This window comes from Natator depressus, chromosome 12 (genome assembly GCF_965152275.1).
Source record: "Natator depressus isolate rNatDep1 chromosome 12, rNatDep2.hap1, whole genome shotgun sequence".
Lineage (NCBI taxonomy): Eukaryota > Metazoa > Chordata > Testudines > Cheloniidae > Natator > Natator depressus.
In genome coordinates this window covers 14,864,690-14,876,491 of record NC_134245.1, presented here as the reverse complement: position 1 = coordinate 14,876,491, position 11,802 = coordinate 14,864,690, and the positions used below count along the sequence as shown (strand labels likewise).

The 11,802-nt window shown below is 38.5% G+C and overlaps 1 protein-coding gene across 4 annotated transcripts in view; it reads right to left on the bottom strand.

The window, feature by feature from the left end:
* The window catches only part of TOX3 (TOX high mobility group box family member 3), an 83,199-nt gene that overhangs the window by 19,404 nt on the left and 51,993 nt on the right, over positions 1-11,802 (bottom strand). Inside the window, exons 2-3 of one of the 4 annotated variants that reach the window (XM_074969136.1) lie at positions 6,966-7,031; positions 2,776-3,030 (exon numbers count right to left, since the gene is read on the bottom strand). In XM_074969136.1, the coding sequence (XP_074825237.1) occupies positions 2,776-3,030; positions 6,966-7,031 (321 nt within the window). The remainder of the gene's footprint in view (positions 1-2,775; positions 3,031-6,965; positions 7,032-11,802) is intronic. The other 3 variants (XM_074969137.1, XM_074969138.1, XM_074969139.1) reach the window with 3 other exon arrangements.

The following is an 11,802-nucleotide window of genomic DNA, read 5'->3' as shown; positions in this document are numbered from 1 at the left end:
GCCCACCAGGAACTAGTCCTGCACCAATGAATCAATGGGAGCTATGGTGTCAAATTCAATGGGCACACAATCTAGCCCCTAGTGTCTACTCCTTCCCCCAGAGTGGGCCCTGGAAAAGGAAGGACGTGATTCTGCAGAAGCGTAGCTAACCTAGTGGAGGTGGGAGGGTCAGTGGAGAAGAATTGATCCAATCAGAGGGTCTCTTCCATAAGCAGATCTGAAGGGGACCACCCAACACCATTATTTGTGGGGAATCACAAAATATGAAAAATGCAAAATTAAAGGCCATATCCTGGTCACTTTGTTCACACAATCCAACTGGTAACACCAAGGAGAAATATGCAGGATGTGGTCAAAAACATTCTATTGTTTGTGCCTGAACTGGTTGCGGTGTGTGAACTATATACCCATACAAATCACAACAGTTCAGGATTCCCTACTTCTTTGGCACATAATTCCCTACTTCTGCTCCAAAGCCTGAGACTTTACTAAACTTTTTTCCTCTGGTTTAATCACTCTGTGTGCTCAATACATACACAAATCCCAGGCAGGATGAGATCAGAGTAGAGGGATCGTATTCTGAAAGTTATGACTCCTGGCCATGGAATTATTTTGACTTTCTGCCTGCTCAGCAGTGAGATTCTTTTATTTATTTCTTTATTTATTTTTAGTGTTAGCTATTTATCATGACCTTAATGGGAACATTCAAGTTTGCAATGAAGCCAGCAAGCTGTAATGGGCTTTCAGCTAGAATGGAGAAATCCAAAGAAACATTTGCTGCACATATATTTGTAATTTTTTAAATTACTGCATCTCGGTAGAAATCTAATCTTTCCATGCTTTTACCTTATCTGGAGTGTTTCATTTAAAAAAATAAGACCATTTGTATAAAACTGTAAACTGACAATGTGACTTGCTTTCTTCTAGACCACTAGTAAACTTACATTTTAATTTCACCACGCTAAGAAGAAGCTCCTAGAAAACTGCTAATCTGAATAACTATTAGTTGTATAATATATCTGTCTACCTGTATATATAGCCATTCTTTATTATGAAATACAGAGACTAATTCAAACTGTAGCCAAGGAGTTTAAAATGCTAAGTACAGTAAATTTACCACTGAGATTGGAAATAACTGTGGATCTGATAGCCTCACCCCAAAAACACTGAAAAAATGGGACCTGTAGGAGAAAAAACTACAAGGTTCCCTTTTGTAGAGTTCCCGCCAGATCAAGAAGTGAGATTTGAATCTCTGGACACTGGAATGAGCAAACACTGTGGGCAATAAAATACATGGACCTGCAAGATACATGCAGATCTACTTGACATCATGGCAGTCTGTCTGAGGAACCATGTCTTCCGAAAGTTCCCCCCACAACTTTCCCAGCCATATGGTCAGAGTCATCCTGGCCAGAGACTCCTCAACCCACTGCTATCCCAACAGACTTCCCACTAAAGTGGGAGTTGCACAGCATGAAAAGGCTCTGTAGAAAAGTTAATATATCTTAAGGTTTTACTAAATTTTTAGTAGATTCTGATTGTTGGGGTTAAAGGTGTACCTATCACTCTGGCCGAACCTTTCCCCACAGTCAGATCTCTACCTTGCACCCCCCCCATCCCCACCGCATGCCAGGCTTTCCAGAGGACAAGGGCATAGATGATGCCTTGCCTCAGCCTACCACCACTCCCAGGGGCATGGACAAGCAGAGAGCCCCTGTTTGCGAGGATCCTCAAAGGACAATCTTATCCTGTATTTCCAAGCATAATCAAAATACTGAAAACAAACAAGTTATTAATTTAAAAAGATGAAATGCAGGGTTATTAGAATAACTCCATGGAATTATTCATACATAGTATAGTAAAATATTTCCTTTACTGTCGATAGATTGGTTCAAAAAGGAAAGGAAAGGAAAGGAAAGGAAAGGAAGAAACATTCTCTGTATTATGCTAGCAAACCATCTGGTACTGTCAAGGCAGTCCCTTACCTTCCACTCAAAATACAGCCAAATAATTCCTTTGTAACTAACTTACCTAAGACAGGAGAAAGTTTTACAGGGGAAGAGCAGTTCCTTCAATTCTACAGGACAAATTCTGCCCTCAAAAGTGTGGATATAGCTCTCATGAACTTCCTCAGCAGTCCTGAGTGCATTCAGTGGTAGAATCTGGCCTATGGACATGGGTTTCTAAATCCAGTCCCAGAATGCAAATTCTTATGTTAACAGTATTACCAGGCTGGTTCCTTTATTGTAAAATAGAGAAATCCATTCATATGCAGCTCAACAATACATGGTTTATTAACAACAAAGCCCACATTCTTGAATCTACCAACAGTTACCCTTAAACATTTTCCAGTTGCCACAGAGAAACAAATACACCGGACCCTCGCTAGAATGCGGGGTTCGGGATCCAGGTGCGGTACCGTGTTAACAGGGGGACCACGTTACCATGGATCCCAATTTAAATATGGGATCCATCGCCACAACCGCACTATATGCGCATCCGTGCTCTAGCGATGCGCGCTCTAGCGAGGGTCCGCTGTAATGCTATTCCATTAGTTGTAGTACTCCCTATCATATGTAAAGTGCTGCAGATACGCAGGTAATATTATCTGTTTAATACTGGCAAGTGTTTAAGGGTGACTACCGTTCCACTAAATCAGACTGATATTTTGAGAGGTCAATAAAAATAGGTATTTTTATATATTAAAAAAATCTGCATTTCTATGTTTTGACAGGTGCTATTAATTAACTGAAAGATACAAAGGACCATGCCTACCATATGCAATCCATTGCTATGGATTACACCATCTTGCTCCACAAGATTTCGTGATATTGTAATAGAAGGGAGATCCAAGCTCTGTGGAGGAAACTGGGGTGTAAATTCATTTCCTTGTCCAGACAGCTGGTCGCTTAGACCCTGAAAGGGCAACAGTATATCTGCCATTCCCAGCGTGGGGTCTGACTCAGGAGGGGGCGTAATTGGTGGGATCTCAAACTCTTCATCTCCGAGGCTTGGAGTATGGAATGTCTGCTAAAGAAAAGAAAGCAAACACATTAGAGTGCACCATTCTAAATATTCATTTTTGGATTTGCAAATCAAACGAATTCTGTATTATTTAGCTCTCAAATGAAAACTCTGTAAATAACAAATTTTATAAGTTTCATATACATAGGACTTTGTGGATAAGTCTGATTAAAGATTTAAGTCTCATCATCATATGGATTTAATGGAGTATCAGCATTAACAGTTTTTAACGCGTACTTAATTAGCAACATCTGTCTTTGTTGTTAGATTGAACATCAGCCACACTGGATTTGGCCGTATAACAAATTGCCACTTTATTTATATGTTTTTGAAATAGCATCAACAGCTTACATTATTCTTATGCTTCATAAAATACTGGCAATTTTGCAGCACATATACTCCATTAATCCAGTACCGAACACGGCACATCTTTTGTTTCCTTTTTACAACTAACAAACATGAAATATTATAATTCAGTTTTTGATTTCTTTTCTACTCCACCTATGAAGTACAATGGACCCCTTTACATAAGGGTTATTATTTGGACCACAGAAATGTATACAATAGCAATAGTGAGTATAGTAGCTTCCAGTGTTTTTTGAAGCAAGCCAGCATGTTTGAATAGTGGGTTTTTTTATTAAGTAAACACCTGTTAAGATGCCTGGAGCAGAACATATACTGCCAGTTATCGTCAGGGTTTGTATGTGTGTCTAAGATAATCTTTATTCAACTACAGTCTGGATCTGGCCTCTACATTGATGACTTTTATTTGAAAAAAAAAAATGAACTAAGCGTATTCAGATTTCTTTCTTGTGAGCTAAATGAATTTCTGTATATTACTTCAGGTCCACTGCTTCTTAATAATAGAAATCTAATACTTGAAATTAGGCCATTTCACATATACCCAAATCAGGACTATCTCAATCAAACTCAGCAGTTGGCAAGCCTAAAATAGGCACTCTGTCTTGTTTTGGACATGCAGCACTGCCCTGGGATTTATTTGTTTGTATTAGTTCAAAATTCTAGTTGAGAGGGACAAAAATTGTTTCATGTATTATTTATATTGTTTGAAAGAGTGTCTTAATTCCCGTTAATTTTAAAATGATATGTTCAGTGAAAGATCTCATTAAGTGCTGTAAATTGTCATCCTTCAGACTGTTAATGATGATATAAATTAATAACCACTTGAGAGAAGATGGAAACTGAAACACAAGTAAAACCTTTGCTTGCATACAGAACCTGTCAGCTGTCATTATTGGTCTCTCACCAGAAATGATGAGGTCCCAGACTGCTACAGTCTGCAGGAGCATAGTGAGAGAGTCTGCTGAGACTCTAGCAGTCTCGCTTGATGCAGAATATCGCAACTTAATTCCAGATTTGAAAGCTGGTCCTGCATTAGGGAGACATTTGACTTTCATTGCCATGTTACAAAAGGCGTACATTTTCTTAGTGTAGAGCGCTGAGTTCACAAACACAAAGGATGGATTGGCCATGAGAAGTGGTTGGCTAATGAACATAACCCTATGGCTGCATTTGCAGTTATTTTGGCACTAATGTGGTCTAGTAACAGATGCAACTGTAATTTGTGACTCATTTGCTACCCCATTACTGCTTAATGAAATCTAACATATCACATTAACAATACGGATAAACACTCATTCTTGATATGTGGCATTTGGCTGTTTTCATTACCACTGTAATTAACACTTGAAATATTATTTCAATAAATATTTAAGGTGCTTTAAAAATGGGTCATGGTAATCATCATGACACAGAGACAGAAAACAAAGCAGAAGTGAGGATTCTAAATGTGAAGGTGTTCTAGTGCTTACACTGTTCTCTCTGTAGGGCATTATTTACGGGAATAAAATGGTTTTCTAGCACGGCGGTGTCCATATGCAAAATCCTAATGAATAAGCTGCGCTCATTTAAATGTAAAAACTGAATAACCAAACACACACTGAATGCAGTAATTGCCAAGTTAGGCTCACACTATAATGCAAATATTAACACTTAATCATATTCTTATTCTTTCTCCAAGCAGTGAAATCAGTATCATTAGACTAGCTCTGAAACTCTGTTTTAAGTGTCATATTTATGAGGTAGTAGTAAATATGAGAATGGGATTTTGTTTCCTCATCTAAAGGGATAAATCCATTACAACTGTATAAATATATAATGCAACCATATAATAATGCAACATTTGTATAATTTACAAGTACAGAGAGAATCATGAGTAAACTGATGAGTACTTACATAAAACTAATTCTCACAATATAATAGCTTGAAATAAGTATACATTAAAAATATCTCTAAATGATCCAAGAATGAGGATAAAATAGATGTAATCTAAAAGAAAAAAAAAGTATTGTAGTGATGTAGTCTTAATCCAAACCACTGGGCTATTCAGATTGTAAAAAGAGGTATGTGATTTGATATTGCAGAAAGGTGCTGTTATAACCAAGATAATATAACATTTCTGGAGGTTATCTTACCAAATTGTATTTTTTAAGTTATTAACTTTTCAAATATTTATTTCTTACATTTTTTTTTAAAAAGTGTGTGCATGGTTAAATGCCATCTGTACTGAAATGTTCAAAACATTTGTTCCTTTTGATAAAAATGCAAATCTGGAGAACTGTTGTATCAACATATAACAGCCAATGTCTGACACGGTGAATTATCACAGCTGGAATTAAATTGTCTCTGAACAGCTGCTGGCAGCAGAGCTTTCATCAATGTTTGATTCAAATGTAGGAAAAAAATTCTACAGAATGAAACATCATGTTGTCATTACAGATGGGGTTTGTGTTCATTATCACAAACACTGGAGCCAGTGCCAAACAATATTCCCTTATCTAAGCAGTGTTGTTGGATAAAAAGAGATGGTGGCCATTGTAAAAATGATTCATAAAATACTACTCTTAATTTGAACCTTCATCTTTATTGTAACACCTTCTTTGCCACTGAGTTCCATACCACTTTCTGTTTGGCTCTAACAAGCACAGTCATGACAGAATTGTCACCTTCAATGAATAAGGTCAAGGCTGCTCATTTTTCTAACCTTTCCTTACCCTTGGGAGATTTATGATGTACACCTTATGTACACATTAAATATTACTTACTACCAGTTTCTGCCTGTGTCTCCATATTCCTATATTACACATGCATGCCCATAGCTTTTTAGGCAATACATCTTGCCCTTTTTATCTTTCCACCCTCATTGGAACAATAGCTGTTATTTTCCAGCTATGCCCAAAAGGCAGCTCCATCTGGATCTGATGTCAATACTACTGCAATGATAGTCTAAACAACTGGTTGACAGAAGATTGTGGTCTAAAAACAACTGCAAAAACATGGTGGTTGGTGCACATAGCCCTTCACTAGCCCCACTCCTACAAGCTAGCAGCCAAATGTATCACCTCAATGATCTGTCAGCCTCCATCAATTCAGACCCAAGGCTTGTTCCCAAGCCCATGTCTAAAACTTGGCTGAAAGTCTGTTCCTCGTTCCCACAACACAAACACTGCAGCCAACTAAGTTGTTTTGTTTTCTAACTTATGTGAGTGTTAAGAACCCAAATTAAAATGTTTGTATCTATGAGTGAAATTAGCATATTAGCTACTAATGACTTCTACTAGGCTTGCTTTCAAAATCTACACCTACTGTGCCTTTTATTTGTTTCCTTCTGTTTATCATTTTTTTCATACACAAAGCAGATTTGTTTCTATTGACATGCTATGTAAGTAACAGCCTTATGGACAGCTAAATTGAGTAGTAATGGAGAGCTGTCAGGTTATTTTCTTTCTCATTAAAGTCTTTATTTTGTGCTCCATAAAACACATACAAATTCAGCACTTCACTCTTCATCTGTTGAAAGTCTGTTAAATTATCAAAGCAAACAGCAGAATATGAACACAGATAAAAAGAAAAACATCTACCTCATTTGCAGTAAGAAATGCATTATTTGCCTCCGTCATGTTCATGTAGTTGTTATTGTTTCCAAACTGAAAGAAAAATAGATATTTGGCTTTTAATATATGCCGTGATAAACCTTTATGACTATACAGTCAAAATATATTCTTTATCCCGTCAACTACCGAGAAAAGAACTCCTTCTGAAAAAAAGATCAGATGTAAATCTGCACAAGCTCTTTTGGAGCTGCTATAGTCACAACCAAGCTGGAGATTTTGAGGACTATATTGCTGCTTGAATTAGTATGGATCATTTGTGTCCCCCAGTTCTGCATAGAAAGGGTCCACTCTGTGCCTGGAATCTGCCCCTTCTCATGCGGAAGGTGGGGTCAGCTGACTCTGCAGCACAATCACCTCTATCAACCAAGCATGTCACGGGTCCATTCTCAGAAATAGATAATTCATCCCCAGGCTCTATTATGTTTCTGCAAAGGCCCACCCATCACCCAGGAGGTCCTGAGGGGAACCAATGCCAGGGAAGTCCCCAGTAGCAGGGTTTCACTTAGAGCTTATTTAAAAAAGGAAAGAGGGGAGGGAGAATGAAGGAAGTCTGCAAGATTTTTTTTTTTGTTTTTTTACTTCTCCATCATCTCCTCCCACCCATTCAAAAATTTGAAATCTTTTGCACAGTTCTCATTCCAGTGGAGTCACACTGCCAGGGAACCAATGGGGGCATGGATAGGGAAATTGTGCTGGGGATCTGCCAGGTTTGTGGTGAACTCAGTGGCCCATTCCATTGAGGGCCTCTTCCTCCCACACATGTGAACAATCAAAGGGTATCCTCATGGAGCTTCTCTCCCCCAAGTTTCCTTCCTTCAAACTCTAAATCACGAACATCAGTTGACTGTATTAGAGAAATATTTATTCTTTTTAGGGCCTAGTATGGAAAAGAGGATGTGGCTAACTGGTGATTTACATGCATGGCTCTCTTAAATGGCAGCAGTCAGATGTTTGTAGGAAAATAGATAGACTGGTAAGTATCTTTATACACACACAGGCATTTCATAAGCTTTGCTTTTCAAGAACAAATACCATTGGTGTGTTTGTGTTGTCAGCTGAAACACTAAGCTATGGAATTTCAAACCTCCTTTGTGTTTCTAACGTTCTATTTACTACGAGGCATAGTGAAAAAAATATAATAAAGGGTAGCAAAAAAGGAAAAAGTCCCTACGCCACATTTGTGTATGTTATCTACGTTCATTAGTGTTGTTGTAAACTAATATTTAATACCTAACATAGCATTTTGGGCAAGAGTGAAAAAAAGGGATTGCTGAAATCTCTGAACACATTAATTTTTTATACACTGTCATTAAAATGACCTTCTCACACCATGAGAGTTAAGGTTGCATCAGCATTTCTATCCTGACCCCCTATTTTCTGAGTTTTATAACTCAAATATAAATCTTTCCTTGGGTCTTTTCCTTGTCTTGCGAAGTCTTGAGTGCATTTTACTTGAAGTGATTTTTTAAAAAATAGATATTTTTGATACTACAGAGCTCTACAATGAGTTTGTGAGGATGGGGAAATATTCATTTTCACAGCCACCCCCACAATTGTCTACTCCAAATGAGATAATCCAAAAATGCTGCCAGAGCGGGATGAATCCATAATGAAAAGGGATATCCTCCACCCTCACTCAGTACTTTGTCCAACTTACTGCCTGGAGGTCTTGGTGATGAAGAGGTTTCAGACCTTGCCCCTCATACCTGCAGCATCAGAGAATGGGATTGGGGGACGAAAACTGGGTCTTTTCTTGAAAGGGTTAATTTCCCTGAAAGACACAAGAACCTTTCCCCAAACTCCCAGCAGCACTGGGAGGAGGGAAGAAAAGGAAGATGGGTAAAGGGAACTGGGGTCTGATCCAAAGTCCACTGTAGTAAAATGAATATCTTTCCATTGACTTCACTGGCCTTTGGATCCCGCCCTTGGAGATAGCAGACTTTAGAAACAGGGTAGAAGACAGAACTGGAGGAGGGAAGAACTGGAGAAGGAAAGGCAAGAGATCAACTGCAATTTACAAAATTAGAGAGTAAAATCTCCACCCCAAAATACGAAGCGATACACAAATCGTATCTAGGATATAGTCTAAGTAAAACTGGTGTTTATGGCATACATATACTGTGTCATAACTACAACTAACTACATAGCTAAAGATGATGTCAATATAAAATTCACCCAGGGGCTTAGTTTTTAGAGTCAGCCACTGCATATTAACCGGAATTTTTTCCGGCCAAGATCTTGTGTGGATTTTTAGCATACAGACTTAGTACTCATGCACAGCAGTGAGACTGACATGATAGATTTCTCATGTCAGTGAGTCGAGAACTAAGAAGGATTTACATGAAAAACTATAATGGCTCTAAAGGAGCTGTTCTTTTCTACAGTACCAAAACAAATCACTTATTAAAATAATATCTAAATACAGTCATGTACAAGAGAGTGATTTTATCACTATCTACTGGGCAGAGCCAAATTCAACCCTACTATATAAATGAGCATATCTTTCCTGAGGTTGGACCTGCTCACAACAGGCCTGGTTTTGGCTATAAACACCTTTAAAAAAAAAATAGAATGATGCATTTTCTTGGTCTTCATATACTTAAGTACAACATAGGCTTAGGCAGATCTGAATGCCAATTGTTTTTTTCTCAATTTTATGCGATTCACCGTTTGAAAATTATGTCTGTGTGTCGTTAAGATGGTGGAACAAAATGAGAAAACAAGGAAAGCCAAAGTGAAGGCTGCAACTACATTTTTAACTTGCTACTGTGATTGCGAATGGCAGCTCCCATTTTCTATAAGAACTCCAGAAACTAGCCTCAGACAATGCAGTCTCTGTGCTGCCAACGTGTATCACAACTTCAACATTATTTAATTGTAGGTCTTTGTCTGTGAATTAGAAATCCATTAAGACAAACTATGTTTTATCAGTGAGCATTTTAAAGATTAAACTTACTTATTATCTAATAGTAACCACAAATGACACAGGAAAATAAAATGGTTATTATCTTAAGGACCTAAACAATTCAAAAAACAAATTAAGCTTAGAGTGAAATAAGAACTGGGTTAGAAATCCTCTTCTGAACAGTTAGTATGCGAATGTAATTACTGAAGAAACTACAGCTAATCAGCTGTGAATTGTATCCATTAATTAGTATTTGCCCTGGAGAAATGAGAAAAATCAGTAACAATGTTAACACCGCAATGCACTGATGAGTACTGAAACACAGGGCCCTCAGCAGTTAGTCAAGCAGGTGGCTCCAATGGTCCAAGTAATTTTAAAAGCTCTCACCTGAAGTGCAGAGCTGGAATTACAAAGCACTTCTTGCATATCTTTTGTATCTATATAAGGCTATAATTAATGGCTTTTAATTTAGAAACACTTTATGATCATCTGGGAACAGTTATAAATCATTCTAAATAGAACAAGGAGTTCTATTCTATTTTAGTAAAATATTTAATTTAGAATAGGCAGACAAATCAAACCTGTTATGGGAAATGAGTCAACACCTATCTCCATTTATTTTCTGGGAACTTACTTGCCTAGACTGACATATACCAGTAGTCCACATACTTGAGAACAGGGGTGCAAAAGGAGGGCTAGATCCTGCAATTTAATTCCCATGAGCGCAACCCTTGTGACGCTTCATGATTTCACTGACTGGGGCATTAAGGTGGATCCAGCTGCTGGATCTAGCCCTGATACCTTACTGTTTGAGTTGGCCTATGTGTTGTTTTAAAAATTCCTTAGTAATAATAAGGTTTCAGAGCAGCAGCCGTGTTAGTCTAAATCCGCAAAAAGAAAAGGAGTACTTAGAGACTACCAGGTGCCACAAGTACTCCTTTTCTTTTTTTAGTAATAATAGTCAGTAATACTTTGTACTATATGGCGTCTTTCACCTGAAAATCTCAACGCACTATCCAACTAATAATGAATAAAAGTCTCTGGAGGAACATGCAGTGTTATCCCCAGTTATACAGAAACAGAGGAACCATAAGTGACTTTCCCAGGTCACAAAGCAAGTCTGCGGCCCAACTGAAAACAGAACAAGTTTTACTGGCTGCCAGTCCTGTGTTCAGCCATTGACTCATGCTTGTTTGATTTCAAGAATTGCACAAAGTCCAGTTTCAATACTGACTAAGATTTGCACCCGGTCTCGCTTTTATATATGTACACCATATGCACACTGTATTTTGATGGAGCAAAAGAAACTGTATATGCACCCTCATGTTCTGCAATGCATTGAAATAAGAAAAGCAGGTAAGATGTTTTGAACAAACTGTAGATCATCTCTTTCATTCATTCTGCATGTGCAATGCCTAGGACCCTCTCAAATTCACAGGCCATTTAGGTCAATTTCACGGTCATACGATGTAAAAAATCATAAATGTCATTATTTCAGCTATCTACATTTGAAATTTCACGTTGTTGTAATTGTAAGGGTCCTGACCCAAAAAGGAATTGTGGGGAGGTGGCAAGGTTATTGTGTGTGTGTGTGTGTGGGGGGGGGGTGTGCAATACTGCTACCCTTACTTCTGTGCTACTGCTGGCGGTGACTGCCTTCAGAGCCGGGCAGCTGGAGAGCGGCGGCTGCTGGCCGGGAGCCCAACTCTGAAGGCAGAGCTACCACCAACAGCAGTGCAGAAGTAAGGATGGCATGGTATGGTATTGCCATCTTTACTTTTGCGCTGCTGCCTACAGAGCTGGGTCCTCAGTCAGCAGCTGCCACTCTCCAGCCACTCAGCTCTGAAGGCAGCTCAGAAGTAAGGCTGGCAATTCTGCGACGCCCCTAAAATAACCTTC